Source organism: Gouania willdenowi, chromosome 11 (assembly GCF_900634775.1).
Source record: "Gouania willdenowi chromosome 11, fGouWil2.1, whole genome shotgun sequence".
NCBI lineage: Eukaryota > Metazoa > Chordata > Actinopteri > Blenniiformes > Gobiesocidae > Gouania > Gouania willdenowi.
In genome coordinates this window covers 15,007,682-15,034,186 of record NC_041054.1, presented here as the reverse complement: position 1 = coordinate 15,034,186, position 26,505 = coordinate 15,007,682, and the positions used below count along the sequence as shown (strand labels likewise).

The 26,505-nt window shown below is 37.5% G+C and overlaps 1 protein-coding gene across 7 annotated transcripts in view; it reads right to left on the bottom strand.

Annotated features, from left to right (window-relative positions):
- Nucleotides 1-22,811, bottom strand: part of ppp1r9a (protein phosphatase 1, regulatory subunit 9A) — a 54,511-nt gene extending 31,700 nt beyond the window's left edge. For all 7 annotated transcript variants that reach the window (XM_028461099.1, XM_028461104.1, XM_028461100.1 and 4 more), the window contains exons 1-5: nucleotides 22,352-22,811; nucleotides 18,871-20,370; nucleotides 6,509-6,641; nucleotides 5,060-5,180; nucleotides 1,716-1,820 (exon numbers count right to left, since the gene is read on the bottom strand). In XM_028461099.1, the coding sequence (XP_028316900.1) occupies nucleotides 1,716-1,820; nucleotides 5,060-5,180; nucleotides 6,509-6,641; nucleotides 18,871-20,244 (1,733 nt within the window). In that variant the 5' untranslated portion in view covers nucleotides 20,245-20,370; nucleotides 22,352-22,811. The remainder of the gene's footprint in view (nucleotides 1-1,715; nucleotides 1,821-5,059; nucleotides 5,181-6,508; nucleotides 6,642-18,870; nucleotides 20,371-22,351) is intronic.
- Nucleotides 22,812-26,505: the final 3,694 nt, after the last annotated feature.

Genomic DNA, 26,505 nt, shown 5'->3' with positions numbered 1-26,505 from the left:
CTTCCCTTTACCGTCTTTTCTATCCCAACTCTATGTGTGCGTATCTTAATGCTGAGAACAGAGGGGTATTCCATAAAGCAGGTTATGTTCAAACTCTGAGTATGTTCAGGCTCAAATGAGGGAAACTCTGAGTATCCCATTCCTAAACGCGAGGTATGTTCTTCTCCGAGTATGTTACCATGGCAACATTGTCCGTGAACTAAACCTGGTCGCTGGCAAGTTTTATCAAAGAAACCCTGGGTTTCTACCTGGCTCCGCCCACCTGAACACCGTTTCTGAACACTTAAATGTACCTTAACACTCTTCTCTGAAACACATTAGTAACATCACACACCACAGACGTGCTCACATCATTACTAATGTTGTGTTGCTTGACTTTTATTTGTTTTGTGTGCAAACGGTAGTTTTCTATATAACATTGTAGATGTAGATCATTAAGTGAAAGACACTGAGAGGTTGATCTGCATTAAAACATCTACTGACGTCTGTAGTAAAGTTCACTGGATACAAACCTGTGGGTAATGTAAAGGAGGAGATGATCATTTAAATGAAACCACTTTTAAGGCTCGATTGTTGTTCTATATTGTTATACAGTTAAATCTGTAACTCACGTCTCTTTCAAGGTGTGATGGCGCAGTGACTTGTGACGCTGCTCTTGAAAGCGATGGGTCGCAGTGTTTTTTTTATGACATTTTTTAGGACATTGAGATGACTCTGGCCACAATATTACATTAAAAATCCATATAAATAATGCAATATCAAGCGGCATTTAGAGTCTTTATAGCCAGTGTAACAGGAGGGCTCTCTAGGCAGCATCCTATGCTGCTGACACGTCTCCTCAGACACATTTTATTCATATTATTCACCGCACGTCACGTCACTGAAGAGATAAAGTGATGAAGCGACCAAAAAGTGTGACTAATTACTGGTGAATTAAGCCACTATAGTCACTGAAGACTGAAGACCTTTAGAACAGGCTCATATTCCTCAAACACTGACTTATTTTTCACCCATTAGGGTGAATAAATCACTATTTTCCGGGTGGTTGTCATGGCAGCTCAAGTCATCTTCGATCCATTGATGATGACTTTTTATCGCGCGCGTGCACGTAAGTAACTCAAGGTTTACATACTCAAGGTTGATTGACCCACTTCATACCAGCTGTAATGGAATCCGATACCCAGAGTTTCCCATCGCGGAGTATGTTGACCCAGAGTTTACGGATAGACTCAGAGTTTGTTAACCCTCCTTTATGGAATACACCTCAGATTGCTAACAAAACCTACTCTGCTGTCAAACACACAACACTGGTCACATGCTGCATTTCTCACCCAGTGGCTGCCAAAGAGGCTGTTTAGCTACTTTTGCACTATGACAGCAGGCCTGCCTGAATGCATTAGAACAACAGTGTTTAGTATTCTGATCAGATGAAACGTTCAAAAATGATGGAACACTTTGAAACCCGGAGTGAAGTCTAATTGAGCCCATTGTTATGACTGGAGGAAAATGGATGTGACATGTTTGTGTTTCTAATTGTGTTTCAGCATTGTCATTTCGTCTGAGGACTTTTATTGTGGAAAAAGTGGGAAAAAGAATTGAATACAAGATGTGTGACAACACTCACTAAAATGAGGTAGGTTTTTTTTTTGTTTTGTTTTTCTTTAAAAAGTGTGTTCGCATGTGGAAAAAGTTTGTTTGTTCTGTGAGTGTCTTACCGAACCACTCCGGATGTGTTTCTGAGGACGGAGGCTGCAAAGCTCTGGGTGACGCCCACCAGACTTGTCCCATCAACCTCCACGATTTGGTCGTTTACCTTGATCCTGACACACGCACACGCACGCAAGCACGCGCACACAAACACACACAAAGAAGAGAAAGAAGCACCACTTAACACAATGCAATGAGAAACTCATAATAAATGTCAATAAGTTTGTTTAAAGAAGTAGAATTTGCAAAGTTGCAAAGAAGAATAAATACTAAAGGTCATTGTGCACAATGTTGTTAAAAAAAAAGTCGTAGATCGGTCCTTTGCAAAAACTTGGAACCCTTTTTTATTTATTTATTATTATTATTTATTTTATTTTTTTTAAGGGGATGTGTGCCAGGGAAGGGGTACAGTGGGAGTGAGGGGTTTGTTTGTATATTACGTCCAACAAATGTATGTGATTGTTATGTGATTCAATAAAAAAATGTAAAAAAAAAAAAAATTGATAGATCAGTGGTTCCCAATCTTTTTTGTCCCATGTAGCCCCTTTGCATTTTTGTCAAATCATGTGTACCCCCCTTCATATCATGAGTACCTTCTCCATAGACTCATACTTTTTTATTTGTGGAACAGCGGGCTCTCCTAAACCCCTCACTGTGTCAAAATAATAAGTGGAATTTAAAGTGGAATTTGTTGTAAAAATAAAAAATAAAAAAAATAATCAATAATTAATAAGCAATAGTACTGTTAGTTAGTGGTGAATTGTACTGTACAACTCCTGGGTCAGGGGGAGGAGGGGTAGTTGTAGTCTGTAGCATCAACCTTGTTTGTTTATTTATTATTTATTTCTGTACATTCTGGTTTCTTCTTTTATATTTTATATTCTGTATTTCTGTATTCATATATTACTTCAACCCTGTGTGCTGCTGTTCTTTTCTTTTCTTTCTGTAATGGTACTGAAATTGAAATTTCCCTGACGGAGCCTTCCCAAGGGATCAATAAAGTCTATTTAATCTAATCTAATCTAATCTAATCTAATTTGTCTAAAAAATAGACTAAAAAGAAACCAGGATCATTTCCTGATTATTTTTAAACTGATTGTTAATACTTTCCAAGTAGCCCATGCAATGTGCTCCTGTACCCCTAGGGGTACGCGTACCCCTGTTTGGGAACCTCTGTCCTAGTTATCACATTCACAGTCAGTAAGAATAAACTCAGTGGGGAAAAAAAAACATTCAAGAAGCCAAAATGCATCTGTATTGATTCAGTAAATATATTAACTCACTGGTAGCAGCAGCTTTTACATGTAAACAGTTACAACATCCCATTAATAATTGATCAGATAATTGGAAATTATTTAATGTAAATTGGTTTAATCTTCCAGCCTTGAGGATAAATCACTTCTTCTGGCTATAAATGTAATATCAATAAAAAATATTACCATGAGTTGAATTCACAACCACAGCTACTCACAGCAAATGATGAAAAATCCAGCAGAGCTAGATTGAATGAACATATGACACCCAACATATCAACCAGAGCTATCATCATAGCTTCCCTATGCTGTTGCTTCTATATTCCATGCTTCTACGATCCTAATGTAGTTGTGTCTGTTCACAGACAACTGTCAAGTGAACGCCACAAGCAAAAAAAAAAGTACATCAAAGGTGACAGTGATTGTAATGGCAATCAACTCTTATCTGACGCCAGCACACGCAGTGAACAGTGAGCGACAGCCGCATCCATTTAACTGTCCACCTGAAAGTGAACGCCTCACGCACCTGAACGCCTCACGCCATTAGGTCTGACTCAGAGGACGTGCGTGCGTGTGTGTGTGTGTGTGTGTGTATTCCTGGAGGCATTGCTATTGGCTCAATCTTTATCTTAAGCCTTTAGTTCAGTGTTTTTCAACCTCAGGTTCGTGTGACCCCATGTAGGGTCCCCTACTAGATTTAAATTGGGGGCACCTGAGATTTCTAGTAGTTGATAGAAAAAAAAATACGGATTCAAATTATGTTTTTCAATTTTTTTCAGTTATTGTTGTTTTTCAAAATAAAACACCACACACACAATCTCAAACAGCTGTATTCTATAATTTCACTTTCTTAAATATAAATGAAAGTGTCTATTTGTATGGTTGGGGTACGGACAATCCCAGGTGCTATTCAGGGGTGTCCCGATCCGATATCGGATATCAGCCCGATATCAGCCTGAAAACGAATATCGGATTCAAATTTCCATTTTTGTTGTTTTTGCAATTCATTTTTTAAATTTATTTTATTAAATTGTAGAATACTGTAGATATTATGTTGAAGGTTAAAATGTATGTAACCAATTGGTTAATAATAAAGGGGTCAGTTTTTCTCATTCCTACTGTTGCTGACTATTGTTCTCTGTTTGAGTGACATCACTTAATCAAACCTTTTCTAACATTCCACACTACTAAATAAGTAATTTATTTATTTTTATTACAGAAAAAAAAAAAAAAGTATGATTCATGCTGATATCGGATCAATATCGGTATCGGCCGATACGCAAGACTGCAATATCTGTATCATATTGGAAATGAAAAAGTTGTATCGGGACATCCCTAGTGCTATTGGTACGGTTACCGAAGTACTCGCACGTACAGTAGCGTCTTAGGGTTAGGTTATAGCCCAATATCGCAACGATTTTTAGTGTTAGAGTTAGGGTAAGGTTTACTCTTAGTCACGTGACCTAAACTGGCCAAATAGGGGTGCTGCGTACGGATAGAATGTCGGTATATTGATACGGCAACCGTACGGATAGCCACTGCCAATATAAATATATAGTTGAAATAAAATGCAGTATAAAAATATCTGAGCTGGTGCATCGTGTCACTTTGTGCACTAATCCTGGCCACACACTATATTTGTAACAAACGTGATCAAAAACTAATTCTAGAGAAAAAAATGTTTCTGGGTTCGCCAGAATTTTGTGATATAAAAATGGGATCACAACCTAAAAGGAGTTACTCAAGCAAAAACTGCAAAGTCTATTTCGTATTCTTAACATTTCAACACTGCATCAACTTAGCCAAAAAATATTTGTATTATATACAGTATACATACATTTAAAGTTACAAATGATTACATTGTTTTATTTTTGTTCTGTAGGAGTTTTACAAGAAGATGCAGAATTACTTCTGCCGACATCAGCATCACCACACCAGCTAAATCTGACAGGGACACAGTGTGTGTATGAAAGATGAAGTGAGACAATATGTGTGATAGTGAAGTGGCTGTAAAAACGAACAAAAAATAATGCTGTAAAGGATTTTTCTATTTCATCAGTGTTTATTTTGCTCAGAAATCTATTAGATATTAATCTCACCTGTCGTCTCTCTCGGCAGCTCCGCCCTCAATGACGGTCTTGACAAAGATGCCCAGTTTCTCCAGGCCAGCATCAGCACCAACACCCATTCCGATGATACTAATGCCAAGGCCATCATCATCTGGGAATGAAGACACAGCAATACTGATTTCTCTTGATCTGATTCTCTTTACTTCAGATATGCTTTTTAAAAAAACTTAAGATGAAATCATTTAAAGAAAAAAAAAGGATTCCCTTTATCGGCGACACGTAGGATACACGTGCTGACTTTCACTTTATTACTCGACGGGAAATTCCCTTCCTGCATTCCCAAGTTGCATTAATTATTCAGAAGTTGTCAGGGTTAGATAACAGGGAACGGATGGAAGAACTCTGAAGAGTAAACTCACTTAACGGAGGTAAGTCTAAACAGAAGAAGACAAGCGGAAAAGATGCTGCATCATCCCCACCCCCCACTGTGGAGTAAAAACCAGTCGTGCACTTTCATGCTTTACAGGAAGGGGTCACCATCATCGTGCTCGCGGGCCCCAGGTCGCCCTTCATGGCCCATGTGAGGGGCCCTCAGGAGCTCTAGTCACCAATGCGCTCCATCTAAACTCTGATTTACGTTCCAGAATTCAACTCACAAAGATAGAAATGTAGTTAGTACTTAATATAGTTAAATATTGCTGCCTGTCATAAACTTTTAGTATTAAATTAACCGTCTTTTAATGTTTATTTTCATTGAAACACTGAGACAAATGTTTTTAAATTCTGCACATTTGGTGTCGTGGTATTGTTGGGTTGTGGTATGTTATATATAATAATAAGATATAAATAAAATATATATATTTCTTTACAATTTTTACATGTTTTATGATGAGATAAAAGTTGTTTGTTTAGTAAAATAGCAACATGGGGGTTTTCTATGAAGTGTAGAAATGAAACAATTAAATAAATTAGGAGAAATAAAGTGTTGCATGTTGAAACGTGAACATTTTCGACCTTTTTAAGTTACTCGTCGCCTTTATTATTATATTACCCAATAATCAAAGGGAAACCGTGAAAATGTAGTATTTAAAAAGCTCTTTTTCATCTGGTTCGGACTATACAGAACCTATGAAGTAGTTCACAGTTTCAGAAAGGTTGGTGACCCCTGCTTTACAGTGTATTATAACAGAGTTAAACTATGGGATAAGATACTCACATTGGGCATAAAACATAAAATAACCCTTTGTGAGTTTTATTCAGAAAAAAATGTAACCATTATAAGTGTGTTCCTATTCTTTTGGGGGAAAAGACTAAATGTGTGTGTGTGATCAAAGAAATATGCCTTCCACAAAGCAGCAGCAGCAGAAGCAGCACTGAAACCTCACAAACCATGAAGATTCTGAGCCAAATCAAGGGTTAAAATCCCAATTAGGTGTAAAGTTAACAGGCAGGATTTACAGATTTGACATCCTTCCATACCTTTCTCCAGCTCCACAGGGAAGAGTTCCAGTTTCTCCACCCGCTTCTCCAGCTCGTACTCAGCTGAGGAGGCGACAGGATCCACCTCCTCATTACGCCTGTCGTAGTCCTCATTGGAATACGTGTTAAACACCTGGAATGGAAGCACTAATGAACGACTGTGGAATCCAGCAAAAAAAACATGAAAGAAATATCATTAATAGCCCATTTAACTTCCAATATGACTAGTGTGATATGATTTGTTTGTGAATAATCTGTAAATCAAGTAAAAAAGTGGAAAATGTAACTAACAATGGAAAAGTGATTCTTAAAAAAAAAAAAAGCATCTCATGAATTCTAGGTTTATTTCTAGGGTTTATTTTAGTCACGCAAAGCAAAACTAGACAAATTTACTTAAAGGTGCCTTGTTTTGTTTTTTTAAATACCTATTTTTTGTTATTGTAAGTTTGCATTTATTATTATTATCAATATAAATATAAAGAAACAATAGTGTTCGTGTGATATCTTTACTTTATTGATGTAAATCTAAATAGCAAAAACAGTCGAAAAGGAAGTGAAGTCAATTTATTTAGCGAGCATGTTTGAAATGATCTACCTACCGACGTATATTTCACATAACAGACTACGGAAAGCCGAGAATATGGACTTGTACACAGCGGTGATGCTAGTGAATATTACATCAAACTGTATAAAGACACTTCACACAGAAAAAGGCTTTGACGCCCGAGACGGCGCCTCTGTAAATAGGCTTATATATATATATATATATATATATATATATATATATATATATATATATACTGTATATATACTCACCCAACCGGTGGAAAAAATGTACTACAGCTTAATCGGGTCAGCAATATTCATTAATGTATATACATTTTGATTTTAGGTATTTCAGACATATCTAAAAGTTGAAAATTCACAATAATTCTACATATGGCCCCTTTAAAGGGGAACTGTACTGTTAGTAAGTAAGTAAGTAAGTAAACTTTATTTATACAGGGCTTTTTACAGACAAATAGTCACAAAGTGCTTCACAACAATAAACGACACATTCAAATACAAACATACAATAATATACACTAATATACAACATCGCAGCTATTGGGGGCGTGGAGCGGGTGGGGAGTGTGAATGTGCGGCAACGCCTCAAGAGCAATAATGCATTGGGAAGGGGGGGTGGTTAATAACTATTGAAGTCTTGATTCAGGCAGGTGCGGTATAATTTGACTTCCCTTTTATGTAACGCCTCACAGCAAATTTAAAAATCGATTCATAATCATCATTAATAAAATTTCAATGTTTTGATTATTGATTTTTTTTTTTTTTTTTTACCACAAGGAAAAGGCCACAAATCAGACAAATATTAATGTCTCTATTATGCAGTAAATAAACACCATCTCAGTGAACCATGTTATGGAGATGTTTCGAATTTTCAACTTGGAAATGCTAATATCCGATTTGCATTGAATGCGTCATTAGCCGTACTGTTATAGGCCATATGTGAACATTGGGGGAAGTGCAAATTGCACCTCTAGGTGCCAAAAATCTTGTCAAAACTCAATATAGCGACACTTTAATGGGCATACAGTACGCACTTATACCCTTTTAGCCTTTACAAACACTGGCCCTACAGAGCGACCCTGATGATAAACTTAGACTTAGACTTTAACAACAACTAGAAAGAATTGAAAAACAAACGAGCCAATATTAATCACTCCCTAAATCATAATAGAAACAATCATATTTTTAGCCACTGGGCTCTTGCTAACACAGTAGGTCACAGCATTAATGGAATCATTATCCCCCCAAGGAACAAAGTGAATAACCTGCCACTCAACAGAATCATTTGTCTCAAACTAAGCAATTACAATCTTGAGGGAACTAAGGGTGCAGTTTAAGAACATGTGCTATAAGGGATCGCTATGGCAACAACACATCATCGGCAGGGAAAGCCAACCTGCCTCTATATGGTCTCGGACTCTAAGGCAGAGCTAAATAACGCTGGGAACCAGGAAATGTGTTTTCAGTTTTACTGTTAGAAACCCTAAACCACACAAGTCATCTGAGTGCAGCAGGTTCTCTAATAGTAGGTCATCTGCAAACTGATTGGAATAAATCTATTCTTTCACCTCAGCCATGAAAGAGTCCATTTGAAAGCATTATCTACAACACAACGGTTTGTTTAACAGGTCTAAAAGAGCTTCACAGCAGTGCCATAAATCAAACTAAAAAGGAAAGAAAGAAGAACAATAAGAAATGTAGCGACGAGATGAGACACAAAGTAGCAACAGACTCAGGTTGCCTCGTTCCTCCTTTGAGCTCTCTGTTCCTCGTTGGAGCCTCTTCTCTCATGCAATAGGCAAATGTCAACCCACATCTCATCCAATTCTCACACTTTCACAGCTCTCTGCACCAAGAGGAAGAGGAAGAGGAGGAAGAGGAAGAGCTGAGCACATGCTGACTCCAACGTCTTTGCTCTCGTCACAACTATAAAGCTTGGTTCTAACAGGATGTGAGGCCACTGTTCATGTCTAAGTGCACAAGCATTATTTTGTCTCTGTCTTCTGTACACCTTTCTCTTAATTGTGGATATTTTTATTAAAAAATCCAATTTGCCACATGATTTAAGTTATCCATTGTGATTTTGCACATTTGGTTTAATGACGTCAATAATCATTGAAAGCTCTACGTGCTACTTGTTGTTAGCCATCCCCCATTCTGAGATTAAATCAATGAACAATCATGTTGGGTCACATGTATTGATTAAAGCTTAAGGCCACACACAAAAAAGCACGAGAATGTGTTTTACTAGTAAGTTACACTGGGCTCATTTATTGACTTTTAGTGTTATTAAACTATGACAAACACTAATAAAAGGGTGTCCAAAACATGAAAATGTCTGAAAACTGTTGATTGGAATGAAAATAAAATAGGTTTTTAAGCTCGAGCAGAGTGTTAGCCCCCCACCCCACCCACCAAATGATAAAGATCTACACAGAGGAGATGATTTTACTGCCAAATGTTGGCATAGCTTTGACATTGCGTGACACAGCTAGGGTTTGTTTATATTGTCTTCTGTGTGTGATCCATCCATGACCTCTCTGTCATCCATCATTTAGCGCTGCATTACTAACGCTAGCATGCACACAGAGACACATGCTCATGCACACTTGGTATGGTATGGTATGGACAGGGACAGTGCACAACTTAACATTAACCAAAAGGAAAGATGCATTGTACCAGGTTATACCAAAAATGCTAATCTCCACCTGTAATCCCTGCAGGTTGATGTTACAGTACAAAAACTACTTTTAAATATAGATGAGCATGTGACCATGGATTTCTACATTTTAACATCATCATTAACATACATTTAATTTAAATAAGTTTGAAACGTTATCAAATTTTCCACTAATCCTTCCTCTAGGTCTAGGTTTTTTTTTGCAGAAGCTATTAATGATTAATGACAAATAAAATCAAGATATAACAATTTTTCTAACCAGCCCGATTGGTGGCTGACTAAATACTTTTTTTGCCCCACTGTAAATAGAGCAGGGTTGGGGTCAATTACATTGTTCAATTACAATTACCCATGTTCAGTTACAAATCAATTATGATTACGATAACCGCCATTTTTTCCAATTAAAAATAAATTACAATTATTATTTTTCTTCTCAAAGTCAATTACAATTATGTTCTCAATTACTATTATGTTCTCCATTACTAAAGTAATTTTATTAACTTTTATTCATATCGAGTTGTGATGATTGTATTTCATGTGTGCACAATGTCGTTCTAGCATCTTTGCATTTATATTTTAGTGTATATATTATAATATCTTATGTAAAACTAAACTGGGGACCAGAGTTGGAATTTAGAAATAGCTTTAAACTCTATGTACAAAACATCAGTTACATTCATACTATAGTTACTCTGTAAAATTCTATTGTCCCTATTCAAAAAATATATATATTATATCCTAATTACGATTACAACAGCAACATATTTTTAAAATTAAAATTATGATTATAATCACGCTATAATTGTAATTGATTTTCAATTGAGCGATTAGAATTATAATTGACCCCAACCCTGATATAGAATTGGTATAATCCCTCACTTTTTTTAAACCCCAGCATTTATTCTGATGTCATCAGCAGCAGTCCCTGCATTTTCTAACGACCTTGCACTGTCGCTGTGCTCAAAGCACACACACATTAGCATGTAGCCTGTCACGACAGGGGGGGGGGAGAGGAGTTCTTCCAGTGTTTAGGATGGATGAGGGTGGATCTGTGAGGTGAAAGACACAAGGAGGAGGTTTTGTGGTGCATGGATGGAGAAAAATGGGGGGGGAAAGGCAGGATGGGAAGGGTAAACATGGCAGAGATGAATTGAAAGTGCCGGAGACAGACAAAAAACAAATAATACGTGATTGAGTGACAAAGATATAGTGACAGAAAGCATAGATAGGGGACATAAGCTTCACACAGCAGGGAAAGTGTGAAGGTGAACAAGGGACAATTAAAACCATTTAAATTCATGACCGTATTGGCTTTACCAGCAATTAAATATAAAGATACAGCTACAAATTACAGTTACATTAAGCATAGGAATGAGTTGCAGTTGCACGCCTTAAATAGGATGTAGATTATCAGCTCTTATGTGACAATAATCGGATTTTGTTCTAGAGGAAATATTCGTTTTTAAATGAAACACCGAAAGCTGAAAGATAAGCGAAAGAAAGGGCTTGAAAAACAAAAAAAAGTACTGGTATTCACTGCGTCTTTCTGTAATAATGTTTAGGCAGTGGCTATCTGTACGGTTGTTGTATCAAGATACCGACATTCTATCCGTATGCAGCGCCCCTATTTGGCCAGTTTAAGTCACGTGACAGGTCAGTCATTGGCCAGTTTAGGTCACGTGACAAAGACTAAACTGAACCCTAACCCTAAAAATTGTTGCAATATTGGGTAATAACCCAACCCTAACCCTAAACCCAACCCTAACCCTAACCCTAACCCTAAACCCAACCCTAACCCTAACCCTAAGACGTTACGTACTTGTACTTTGGTAACCGTACCAATAGCACCGGGGGTTGTCTGTACGGCAACCGTATAAATGGACACTTTCTAATGTTTAACCTCAGGCAAATGGTGACAGACAGCATTTTGTAAATTTTTCTAATCAGTGTGGTGAATAAATCAAACACACACAAAAAAAAACACTAAGTTGATGAGAAGAGCAAGACCCCACCAACGAAAAATAGCTAGAAAAGCTGTAAAAACTAGCTCTGACACCTCACTCCATCAAACATAGGTTACGTACTGACCCAAGTAGACCAATGTACTCAACTTCACCATGAACAATTTGTAACACATTAACCTTGACCCTATAATGCATTGGATTTCCTCTATACCACAAGGTCAAACATCTACACATTTGTATCACTTTGTGTGTTGACACTAGTCATAACGTGAATAAGTGTGCATTTCTTTTTCTATTTTCATCCACACAAGGACAGCCACTGAAAACACTTCAGTAAATAATAGATTAATAACAAATTTTCATTGATTAGTGGCAGCAGACTGTGTATTTAGGTGGATGTGAGGAAAGAAGAACCACTGATTCAAACTCATAGAGAACATGCAATATCTGCTCAGAAAGGCCACAACCTTGTAGCTGCTATTCATCATTAATAAGAACTTTTGTTCCACATATGCACGCCTAAAGTAGAAGATCTCTTGGAGACATTTCACTAAGAATGCAATCCTTTCCATTTAAATATATTCACCCTTCAAGCCTTTACACTCAAAATCTATTCTTCTCACTCAAAATCACCTTTTAGAATGGACATAAAACTGACTTACCTGAGTACTTTATGCTCAGTTGGGTCAATATAAAATATATGACATTTAACATTTGAGGCTTTTCTGTGTTACATTAGGTAGTATACCAAGCAAAACTAAGATAAAAAAAACCTTGGCACAGGAAAACAGCTCGTTTTCAAGATATCAAACTCAAATCAAAAAGACTCAGGATGACTAATGTTTTTCACTAACCTTCTGTCAAACAGTCCTATTTTTGTACACGTGTTGTATTCATCCGTCATCCATACAAAACACCAATCAATATCTCTGGCACACAGCAGGGACCCACATTATTGAACAACATCGTCAAAACTGCTGCACAGAGGTCTGGTGTTCTTTTCCCAGAGTTTTGCAAAATAACAAGTGTAGGTTCATGTTTTTTTAATATGATATTATTCAGCTTCTTTAAAACCAAGATGCTCTTACCTTGTGCTTTTAAACTCGGGTCTCCCTGTGCTTTCAAGGGAAGAATACGTCTACTAAAGTTGAGTCAACTACAAACAACTAAAATAGTGTCTTTAAAAAAAAAAAAAACTGAACACTGCAGATATTAGTAACATGTGAGTTCAGAGCCTCATGCTGGCTCAAAAATAAAGTTCCCATGTTACACATCAACCTTGCATGATAGTTTATCACCTTTGAATAGGTCGAGCATTAACGAAGGCTGAATCAAGACCAACCAGCTGCCTGAAGAGTTCCTGTGCTACCCAGACAGCTTGTCTATTGGCAGGAGATTAACAGAAAGCTGATGGATGAAAAGAAGTCAAAGAAAATAGGAGAAAGAGTGATCTATAGAAAGGAAATGATATAAAAAAAGAAAATCTTTTATCCAGAAAAGGAAAAAAAAAACATAATGACCCGAATAATGAGTGAGATCAGCAGCAGACATTGAGGCAGTTAAAGAGTGGAATAGGCAATAGAAGAGAAATGATCAAAAGAGAGGTGCTGAGTAGCCATTGAACTCAGGGGTGAATTGCTTTCGGCCATACTAAGATGGCATAGGCAAGACATGGGGCCCATTCCCAGCATGCACCGTTTGGTGTATAAATGCCAGTGGATTATATCAGTACAGCCTGGGGCACACACACATACACACACACTGTACTCCTAATCCCATATACATTTCATTATTTCTACCTGTGGCAACCTACAGACAGACCACACTGGGCTGCAGAGAAGACAGATGCTAAAAAAGTAATGAGAGTAAAAGGTCCTGCACAGTCTAGCACGTTTTAAAGAAAAGGCTAAAGAAAGCGATACCAAACAGAATATAGATCTGTATCAATTTTACAGAGAATGGGACGGAATCTTTAAAAAGGCCAGTTGGGAAAAGCTATATGACCCAGGTTCTTTTTCTTCTCTCTCTCTCTTTATTCAAAATCGGGCCCCAAACATGACACAGAAAGGCATGCATTTTTTTAACGGAAAACTCATGACTGAATGTTTGGAAGTTTGACAAGCGGACCAATATGTACAATTCCTCCCATAATTCAATCCCGTTCACTACATGTTGCGATTATGACTGCATTCAAATCTGAAATGGCACAAAGACAGGTCTAGCTGATGGTGTATTAGCTGAACTGGTGTTCATATTTTCTGGTGACATGTCAAGGCGGGAGCATCACCAATCACACCGCTATGTTGGTTGGTAGTAATTAAGGGTTTCAGGAATAATGGTTTGGGACCAGATCACACATTTCCATGTTTTTGATCTGAGGATCAAAAGTGTTGCAAACAGACATTGTAAAGCTTTCGTAATCTCGTGTGATTTCAGCGTATGGCACCCAGATTACGTGTTAATAACAGTAATTGACTTTATTAACCATATTTAGTACAATTTTAGGACGTTTCACAGCCAGTAAAGTAACCTAAATAGGGAAAGACGATGAAACAGAAGCAAAAAGGAAATGGGTGAAATGATGGACACGTGACCCACAAACTGGTATACCCTGAAATGGAATTGGAGAAAATTTGAAATGGACATTAGAGGGCCAAGAAGTGATATTGACAGGAAACACTGTTACTACAAGTCAGTCTTTCTTTTTTAATAGTAGAAGCTTCTATATACCAAAAACATGCAAGACTTGTGCTAAGTGAAGTCCCTGTATAAAAAAAAAAAATCAAACTTTTTAAACATTTATTTATTTTACTTTAACAGCATCAACTTTACATAGAAACCAAGAATTCAAGAACTCCTTCTAGCTTCTCTTGTAAGGCAAATTGCCAATGGGGGCTGTAACTCCTGGTAACAACCCAGCCAGGCTTCAAACAAGGGAGCAAAGAATAGAATACCATAATGTACTGCAAGGGGAATGCAGAGTTCAGAAGTAACACAACAATAAGTTACTTGTTAGAGCACATGCCCACTTGGTACGCAATGTACTGTAAATAATTGGGTGGCAGTGACCAGGGAGAGCGTGGGACCAGCTGATGCAGACAGATCCTTTAGACAAACTACAAAAAATCAGGCTCTTTTCTGCACTGGTTAAATTGCCAGTGGATAACTTTTAAATAATTGGAGTTTGAATGTTGGTGGTCGTTACAGTTTGCTTTGTGGTACCCATTCTCTCTTAAAAAACAGCAGGGAACATATTGGCTTTCTGGGAACATTAAAAATGCATCCCACAGGGAAGATCAGGTAGCCCCAAAACAAGTGAAGAAAAACATGGCCGTATAAATAATGGAGGGACTGGGCTGAGCACCCAAGTGTGGAACAGTTGTTCCTGTTAAAGGAAGGGGTAAAAAATCCACAAACATATCTATAAAACAGGAATGAAGTTTATATATTCAGACTGTCAGCACTAATTTCAACCCGTTCCTTCCCAATATAACCAAACAGGTAACCTACCCAAAGGAAATACTGGATTTAATGAGAAGAACAAGGTACTGCAACTGAAATACATGCAGAAAGACTATGACTAATATTATTTAGCAACAGACTGAGCTCATAAAAAAACAGAAAATGGTGATAAGATGTATTTTTTTTGGCTAAAAAAACATAGATTGCTAGATTAAGCTCTACCAAACAGACACTAAGCTGTGGCAATGCTCTTCCAGACATAAGTACTATTTAAAAATGACATTGCCAAAATCCATGTCAGCACTGAGTCCCAAATTGGAGCAATGGTGCTGCTAGCCTATATATCACAGCACAGAAAGACAGACAGTCCCGCAGCATATTAATCCTTTGTGTCAGAAAACACTGCCAGAAAGCAAAGTTATTGGCTGAAGGCCATTTAATTTGAGTTGAAGCATTAGGAGACGCTCCACATAAGGTTGCTTTTGCAATCTTGCATGTTGACTGTTGATTCCGAGCACATATCTTTGTTCATTGTTGGACAAACTGCTGTACAAAGGCCAGAGACAAAAGCTCACAACTTCCCCCGCTTCTGAGGTGAGGAGAGGTTTGATAAATGAGCTTCCAAACATAACAATGAGAAACCATCTCCTTATGCTTAAGGTGCTGTGATGATCCAAGTCGGTGTATTTTTTCAGTGCTTTTCAGTATCAGCAACTTTTTCTTTATATTCTGTCATGCGCTACTGAAGTAACAGACGAGCATGTATAGTGGTTTACATGAAGCGGTTCTAAATACAAAAGCACTTAAAGCAGAGATTTATCGAGAAAATGTGAGTAGGTGCAGCAGAATCCAATTTGCATGTCATCCAGAAGCCAATGAGTCATAGGAGATCTATAATGGTACAAATACACTCAAGCATTTTAAGATGAAAAAACAACATGTCCAAAATCACAACAGTTCATAAGAAACACTCTAGTCTGGAAAAAAAGAGGAAAGAACAAGTAGTCATTATATTACGTTGTTTTTTTCCTTAACGGTCAGATAAACATTAAACAATAGTGAGGCAGTGGGATCTAATGGATGGATAATACTATAACCTTCTGGTATAGTAACAGTATCTGCTTATTTTACTGGGAATGAAGTCATTACACCTGGTTCATAGAAAAGAGATAATGTGGTTTCTAAGTTGAATGAATTTCATTCAGTCTCCAGGTACAAAACAATGAGAAAAGGTTGACGGAAAATTAATTTTGCATGGAGGAGATGGGGTGAATAAAAGAAAGCCAACACAAAAAGAGTTTCTTTCAAAAGCATTTTGACAAAATGGGAAGACAAACAGTTTTGAATCAGTAAAAGAAAAACGTTCTTGCAACAGTGCAAGTGGGATTCATACTGTTGACTTTGCAACGTTTGGATGGATGGATAGATGGTTCTCTTGTGTATATCAAGGTTTGAAGAAAGCCAATAAACCTCAGATTTGATCTCCACACATTGACAATGATGGGTGTAATAAGCAGCCCTGCTCTAAGTAGCCACTTCCTACTGGGTCAGTGAGAATGTGCAGAGTGCTGTAGCTCTGACCTGATTTAGATTTTTGAAGTCGTTGGATTTTGTTAAGCATGGAAGACACAGTGTGAGTTTATATGAGGTTACTGCTGAAGTTCAGTTCAAAACAGGAAAACAGATTCTGGTTTGGAGAGGGTTTCTAAACCTGCAAAGACATTTACAAATTGCTGTGAAAAAAAAAAAAAGTTGGAAGCCATCTTTTCCTTTGGCTAGCATGGGGATTATTAAATTAAAAGGGCTGTCAAAGCTGGGATGTTGAAATGACTTATCCGCTTTCTGCTTTGATTATCCGATGAGGAAACAGTTTACAAAGAGGAGGGACATTAAGTATTGGATTATGAGAGGGCAGATTTTTATTTAAAATCTCTGCAGTCTCTTCTCACTGGGGGTCATACTGGACACATGTGGGTATAAAGCAGGAGAAATGTGTTTTTTTTTTTTAATGTGGATGAACAAAAGACAGAAGCCTGTTTGTTGCTCGTGTCCTGAGAGGAGGGGGCGTGTATGTTGGAGAGGTGGGAGGGCCGCATGTCTAATTCAGCGTGTGCGTCCTTTGTTGGGGCGGGGGGCAGTGTTTTTGTTGAATATTTAGAATAATGAATCAGCGTGAGGTGAGCCCTTTTCAAAGAAAGCAGATGTCTTAAACCGAGGACAGAATATATTTTCGACCTGTTCGACTTCAGTCAGTTTGACCAAGATTTTTGCATCATTAGTTTCTATTAGCGAAGCTTATTGCAACCTTTGCACTACAGCTAACACATCACAGTTTATTTACTGTGACGTTAGAAATATAACATATAAATAATATATAATATCTGTCATTTTACGTGTCTTATTTTATGTTTGTGCAAGAATAAATCATGCATAAAAAGATTGCACTACATGTAGTGTTAACATGTAAAGACAAATGCAGAAATGGGTAAATCTACATATTAATGTGTATAATAAATACAGTAAAAATGTAATCTAAATCTTGTATCTAAAAATGATTTTCTGGTAAAAAAAAAAAAAAATGTTCATGAAAATAAGAAAATGAGACACCAAAAAGACACACTTTACTCAAGCATAATTAGTGAGCCATCATCACACTTTCTCCTTGTATTAACTGGGCTAATTGTCCAGGTCCATTTTCACGTGGTAATTGCATTTATTCCAACCGGACAAGCTGCTTGTGTTAGCACCAACCAGATCATTTGAACATAAACACATGATGTAAGTCTGTCAGCTACGACAGTATCCACCTGCCCAAAGCACAGCACAGAGAGATCAGACGATGAAAGTGACAAAAGTCCATTGTTCCGCTAACTCACTGTAAGTACTTGAAATAATGATAAAATATTGTTTCGTGATCTCTCAAATCCTTCTCTGGAATTTACAAGAAACACTGACTGCCTTTTGTCCCGGTCAGTACTGAGAACAACAATGTAACACTAGAACAGAGAGGCAACAAATACCATAGTAAGATTATTTGGCATACTGGATGGAAATTCCCAAGCGCTCATTAACTTTTCATTGAAGAAAAAAGCAATCTTTTTTAAACAGCTAAGTCCTTTTTGTCTGAAATGCGTAAGCCTATTTTAACCGTCCAGTGAACCCTAGCGCAGTAAACAGACAAACCATTTATTAGGTGTTAGAAATACTGACTTTAAAATGTGTATGTGGAATAAACCAAAAACCAACAAACATTGATGGTCGCTAGTTTGAAAACACAAGCTCACGATCTGGAAGGGAGATCAAGAGGGTGCAGAACCAGCATGACTAACAAATGCACAGATGTTACGCTCGTAAGCACGTCAGATTTCCAGAGGATGAGGCTTTGACTCTTCAGCTTGGCACCAGAAAACAGCAATAACCCTTAACATCAGAGAGCAATGCGTGGGAAATGACAGCTTCATCACGTCACCATACAACGTATGCTCAAACACAACTTATCAAGCATAAAACATACAATATACAAAATAAAAAAAAACCTCTTTACCCTAGTAATCAGATTTACAAGCCTCTAAAAAGGACGCACTACTTTATCAGCATAATTTAAGTTTAGATGTATTTTGCTTGGTGTGTTTTGGGTTTCATCAACAGTTTTTCTGTTTTGTTTTTTTTTTAATAATCATCCAACTTACTGTAATTGCAGCAGTGCTGAAGCGAATCTTTCTCTTTGCAGGAATGTCCTCTTGGTTTTCTTCTGGCAGCCCAGAAATCTCTGTCAGTTCAGAGCCTGGGTCATAGATAACATCCTCATCATCATCATAAAGATCATCCTCGGGTTCTGTGCAGCTTTCTCCCCATCCCTGGTAACATGCGTCCCCATCCGCATTAAAAATCACCAATTCATTCCCAGTGTATTCCTCCTCAGGTTCATCTGTCTGATGCTTGATAGATTCAGAGGACTTTTCGTTCCTAGAAGCCTCCTTGTCAGGTGTCGGTTGGGTCGGCAGTGGCTTTGGAGCAGCATCTTCTGATGTTTTGTTGGTGATCACAGAACAATTGCTAGGTTTCGAAACTTTCGTGATGAAAGGATCTTCTGTAAGGTTTTTCGCATTTAAAAGTTTCTCCTCGTCCTCACAAGAACCATTGACCTGCTTTCCATTTGAGGTTGCATCAGACAAATGCCTTCTCTCATCTTCGCTGACATGACCACTCTTGTCTTCAGCTTCTTCCTCCTTTGATGCCCCACGTTTGATGGATGTCTCTAGCCCAGGACTGGGGTTCAGGAGGTCTTCTGCAGATGAAGATGTGGGAAACTTGCCTCCTGTCTTGCTCCGGTAGCTTCCACAAACAGGAGATTGTCGAGAATCATCTTCACTTATTTCCCCTCCATGGTGGTGGAATCCATCAGGAGAGTAAAGGGCTCGTCTGGTGACTCCTCTGTAGTGAACACTCTGGCTGTGATGATCGGCATTTTCAAAAACTGCACTGAGCTGACTGACAGTTGGTGAGGATGCCTCGGCTCTGGAGCACAAAGAGTCCAGTGAGTCTGTGCTGCCTCTGTTAGATCTTGCACCCCGCCAGTCATCAAGGTGCTCATGGGAACCTCTTTTATCACGTCCACCAGGAAAAACTGGGGACTGTGACTGATCACGTGACTGTTGTTCAAACAACTTCCTGGTTTCAGAGAACTTTGCTCCAGCACCTCCAATCCGTTCAGCTGAGGTGGAATGCTGGAGTTTTATCACTGAACCATCAACCTTGTTTATAAAGTTTGTGGGCTTGACCAGTTTCTGTGGCGAAGAGTCCTCTTGGCCCCTGGCCTTAGCTGCAGCACCAGTTTCTGAGCCCATTTGCATGAACATGTCCTTAATGCGACTGACATGAGCGCCATACTGGCGGCCCCTCGGTTGTTTGACCCGCTCCAAGTCTTTGGGCTTTGAGTCTCCATCGATCCGAGGCTGGTCAAAGGCCTTCTTCAGCGCCTGGAACTCTGCTCGGTAGGCATTTCGGTGGGGGGAGGCACTTCTCAGGCTGGTCCTCTCCCCCGAGGCCTCCGTCTTCAGCATGGTGATTTCTTTGGATTCAGAGGAAATGTCAGCATTGCTGTGGCCTCATTATGGATGTGGGTAAGGACTGCAGCATCCCTTAATCCAACCAAACTGTTGTTATGCTTCCTCCAGATCCATGTATACCTTCAGGGATGGCAAAAAAGGTAAGAAATTCACAAGTTAGTGAACATTCTTAATAGGCAAACAACAACATCCCAAAGTAAATGTTTTCTCTTTTCCATAAAACTACTGTAGGTGCTTGTAAGACCTTCTATGACCCCGGGTGTAAAAATGCCCACGCCCAACTGAAAACGAGTCATTGACCATCATTTGGTTCTGATCAATGAGATGAGAACCCCTGATCGAATTGATCTTAGAAGAAGAGATTGATGAAAGCATTGGTCTCATAAATCTCAGTGACAACCCTGTGTTCTTCTTTATTTATTCCAGGCATGGGCAACTGGCAGACTAATTTGGATTCTATAAAAACGTACAAAATTACAGAAAAATACAAAATGAGAACGGAAAAATACACTTAAAGACAAAAAACAACTAAAATACTCAAAATTACTTCAGAAACACACAAGATGAAAACAAAATTAACACAGAAATATAAAAAATGACAACAAAACTACACAAAATAATAAATTATGCAAAACGGGAGAAAAATTACACAAAACTAGAGCACTCAGAGGGCGCAGACCTTCGCTAAGTACAGCACGAGTACCGGGCGGACATACACACAATACAATTCCCCAATCCCTACATTACCCATAAGCCACCGCTCATTACACATAAGCCACCGCGCTTAAAGGTGCAGGCTCAGACACAGCTCCTATTTTCCTGATTTTTTGATATTTTCTCATGTTTGGTAATCCAGAACATCACCACGTTTTTCATCAGGTATTCCTTGTCCTATTATCAACATTTCCTGTAAATTTCATCCAAATCCGTTCATAACCTTTCAAGTTATCTTGCTAGCAGACAAACAGTTAAACCCAGGGTAAAACATAAGGTAATGACTTGAAAAACACACAAAAATAACCAACAAGCACATACAAAATGAGAAATAATATACATGACAACAACAAAAATACACACAATGACTCCAAAAAAATACACACAAAAAAACACATAAATCATATTTTATTTCCTGTAGAATTGCTCGGTTGAGTCATTATTCAAAAGTGACATGATTATCACAGTTTTGTCACCCAGCTGCGATAAAAGTAGTTTAGCTGTGGTAGTAAATGAGTAGTTATTACCTTTTTCTTCTTTGTGTTTTCTTTCGAACTCCCTTTTCTGTTTTCTATAGTAAGCTGTGACCTCTGTGCACTGAGCCCTGTAAACCAGCATTGACATTATGGCTCCCACTAAATGTCAAATGTGATATTTACATCAAGAACCTTCACCATCGCGTGGAAATGTTGCCATGGGTGCTTGTTGGAGATGTGTGTGAGTCATATAAATGTATTGTAGGTATAAGCATTAAAAGGGTTTATCTAAAAAAAAAATAATAATACAAAAATAGCAATGGAAAAAAACTGTCGGCATGGGGACATATTCCATACCAACTGGAAAATGCATATCACAAATGAGTCGTAGAAATGGGACATACACATGGGACATAGAAAATCTATTAACCTAAGTTGTTCTATAGCCCTCTGCCTGGATGGCAACTGTAGATGCAGAATAAACAGCAGCAATAGCAGCAACACTGGCTCAAACCTTGATATCCAGCTTCAGCATCCATTATTCATCATATACACATAAGTAAAAGCCAGATTACTAAAAAATGTCTCAGTTTGAGTTAGGAATATGCCTATGAATAATGAAAATAAGTTCTAAATGTGGAGGATAACCGATATTTATCGGAGGATGGTGACAAACATGAGCAACATCAGCCGTAGCTGATACATGACAGCTCATGTTCTCTGATATTGTTTGTTTACATCCTCACATTTTCTACATTACTTCCTCAAAAACACGAAGGAAATACGTTTTGTTTGTTTTTTGGGGTTTTTTTTTTTTGTATTGACAGCAACAATACTAGGATTGGGTTTGAATAAAAGCAGACACGATGAAATGTTATTTGACTGTGTCAAAAACAAGAGTCGGGACTTACATTCATGGCTCCGGCTCCGGTTCACGCCTGATACGGAATAAAACAGTCCTGCAGAGGGTGAAGTTGTGTTCAAAATGTAAGTGTTCTCGTTTTAAAAGAAAAATAAAAAATAAAAAAGTCGAAAAATAACATGTGTACGGCTCCGGGTACTAACAGGACGGAGTGGCTACATCGCCATTGCAGGCAGCGGGTGATGCTGGCAGCACAATGGAGGAGTCGGACTCAGGCTGCCGCGAGGCTCCGCAGGACGACACCGTCCGATGTACGTCCGCAGTGTGCGCGAATAAAGTTGCTCTGGTGCAGCTTTAGCCGTTGGGTTCACGGTGCAAAGCCTCATGTGACAGGTGTTCAAAACCTGAATGGTTGGGTCCGATATAATCTACCGTGGGTGGGTGGAAGTGTGGGTGGGGGCTCCAGTGCTCCGCAGTCTGGGATAAATACCAACACACACACACACACACATGGCTGCCTGGTGTCCAGCATCAGTGCTCTGATAGGTGGGGGGGGACCAGGTCGACCACTACCCTGGTCCAGTAAGCTTTGATGATGGCTTCCCAAGGTGTGGTGTGCGGGCTTTTAAAAAAAAACAAAAAACGGTTTTCATAAAATTAATAAATATAATAATATTAATACATCTTTATTTATTTATTTAAATATATATATCAATAAAATTAATTCTATAAAACTACATTCAAGGCAACTTTGGTGTAAATTTTAGAAAAACATCAATGTAACCAGTGGCACCAAAAGTTTTTACAAACCCTAACCACATGTTTTATTGCATTGACAATTATTCCTCCTACTCCAAGTTAGCCCACTATTGTTTTATTGTTCTTGTTTTGTTTGGCTTCAGTCACTGCTAAAATACTAAACAAAAAAATATAATAATAATATAAGGACTTACTTTTGTCATCAATTATTTTACTAAATCGTTTTTAAATAATAATAATAGTAGTATGATATATTATATTGTATTTATTATATAATTTATTGTAAATAATATGTATACTTATAAGGCTTGGTTACATAACAGATCAGTGGTCCCCAAACCTTTTTCTGTTGTGGCCCTTTTTGAAGAGGACAAACTTTTTTCAGCCCCCCACCACCACCATTGCAAACAAAATGTCAACAAATGTGTAAAAAAGTTATCTTTATTGAAAAAGTTTAAAAAAAAAAAAGATTATCACTATATTCTTCTTCAAAATAAAAAAAAATTAAATGTGTAATCACATATTTTAGAACAGTAATAATGTTCTAAGTTCTTTGCAAGCAAAGACCAATTTTACTAACGCTCACAGTTTCCACAGTCCCGCACCCCTTCAGACATTTAACCTGAAGCCATGTACCCCCTACCTTTGCACACTTAAAAAAACAATGTAATGCAGGGTTTTTCAACCTTGGGGTCATGAGCCCATGTGGGGACGCCTGGAATTCAAATGGGGTCCCCTGAAATTTCTAATAAATTTTAATTAAAAAAAAATACTATCACATTTTTAAAATGTTATACGGATTATACTTTTTTAATTTAGAACACCACACACAAAACAATATTAACTGTATTCTATGCTTTCACTTTCTCAAATATATATAAAAAAAAAAATTATGACAAAATAAAAGGGCGAATAAAAACATCTGAGCTGGCGCATCTTGTCACTTTGTGCACTAATCGTGGCAACAGCAAACATTATCAAAACTAACTGTAAAAAAGAGTCTCTGGAGATGCCAGAAATTATGATAATAAAATGCGGTCATGACCCAAAAAAGTGAGGAACCACTAATGTAATGTCACATACAATTTAATGAAATTTATCTCTGAATTTTACCTATCCTGTTTAGAAAAAAAAAAAAAATTAATATATTAAAAAAAAAATAATTATAATCTTTAACCATGGTTACTCTTGCATCGGCTAATGTGTAATTTGTGGTAATGCATTGAGGCTCCTGACTACTGGTCAATTTATATTCAATTTTTAAATTAATGTACTCCCTATGACATTTTGTGTAGCCCTCGGGGTACCTGTACCCCACTTTGGGAACCTAGGCCCTGGACCCATGTTATTACTACTTTACGAAATGTGGTAAAGTTGTATTAACTTTAAAAATAAAAAAAATATATATTAATGTTTATGCTTTGGACCAACAAAAATTTAGTAACCTTGAGTATTATATGTCCATATAATGTTAATACATATTCTATGCCCTTTAATGCATTAAGTTCCAATCATAGGTGGAAATTGTTGGGATTTCAAGGGTGGTCATGCGTTTATGAATTGCAGTTGAAGTTATTGATCAGATGACTTTATGTTTTAATAGCAGACCAAGAGCCAAGCAAGACTACATGTGGAATAGTAGATGGTGCACTTATGCTTTGGCAGTGTTCACGCAACAGATCTAAAACTTAAAGAAAACTAGCATTTATATTAATAAACAAAAAGCAAGCAAGTCATGCAGTAACAATAACTAGAAAGACCTATGATTAAAAATAATCCCTGTATTTACATTTTTGATTTATATACAGCTTTTAATCAAGTAGACAATCTAAAATTAGCCTCTAAATGCAGAATAAAGGTAAAGTAAAACAGATCTCTAAAAATGAGACTTTGAATGCCTGAAAACTCGAGATATTTATAGGTAAAACCATGGTTTGGTCACATATTTATCAGCAGAAACCACACAAAGCACTGGGCAGACTTCATGTGATGAAATACCAGAAAAAAGGAATCTTTGTAAACATCATGTCACATGGTTTATTTTTACAGCGTGCAAAGTTAAATCTATCTCCTTTAGTGTGTGAAGAACATGGGTTCATATAGACTGAATGAATTAACATTGATTGTGATTGTGATGATATTTCAAAGAATATATCATCATCATAAAATATATTCATCAAGGTATATATTTTGTGTAACTATTTATGGTCAAATCTAATCAAAAATCTATTTACAACACTGCAGGTAGCATGCTTTTTGGTTTCTTTACATAGAATTAAAGAATATATGATCAGAGACGGATCTTCAGTTAAGTTCTTCATTTTGATTTAAAAAAGATAAATGATCAGCTTCTCTGAATAAAAAAAAAACCAAAGCTGAGTGAGTTTCTTACATACAGATTTGTTGTACCAAACATCACCGTTGGAAATCATTTTTAAAGATAATCTAATATGGTTTGATTTTAAACTGCAGTAATAGTAATACATTAGAAATGTTTACCCACTTTCACCTTCTTGCAGATTTATTTACTACAGTATACGGTGTTTTAGACCTGTACGCATTAATACGATTCACTCAGTTCTTCATGGTTTATGTGAAGATGTTGCTAGGCAACCTAAAAATAATCTAATAAAGAAGAGGGCGGGAGCAGAAAATAACAACACATTGCAAAGGAAAGAATTCAGTGTGATTCTACCAATGTCAGTATTTAGATTGGCGTATCAAAGCTTCTCCCTCCATAAAATCAAAGCACTTCCTGATTAAAAAGGGAGGGGTGAATCAGGGGTTCTGAAGCCCTTTAAGCAGAGCTGACTGGGAGCCAGGGGGCAGAAACAGGACCATCTGTCTGCAGTGTCTCTGAAGGGGTGGGGTGGGGACCGAGTAGCAGACTTTTCTTTTTCTAAGCCCAGCTCTGCCCTCTCACAGCTGTGCTCTGGAGGTCAAACATCGATGAGGTGAGGTTGTGCAGTTGTGCCTCTCTCTGATCCTGATCTTTTGTAGTAGTAACCATCAAAAAAATAAATAAAATAAGTGAGACCAACGATTGATCAAAACTGAGTATTTATCTTAGCCAATATGAGTTATATTCCTGCTTTAACAGGGACTCCAACCCATTATCTCCTTATATCCACCTTATCAGTGATCCATTGAACGGTTGTCCTGAAAATTGGTCCGATTTCTGCTAATTATATCGGCCTGCATCTAAAATGTCCACTATTATCAATCTGATACTTTTGTAGGTTATATTTTACCATCTTGTACTTTATTTACTTTTACTTTACTCGATTGTAGAATATTCTTATATTTAAATAAATCAGGTCAGTTTTTCTCTACCTGTTGCTGACTATTGTTCTCTTTTTCAGTTGTATCACTTGATCAAGCCTTTTCTAACATTTCACACTAAAACATTAAGTCATAAAAGTAGGCGGTGGCTATCCGTACTGT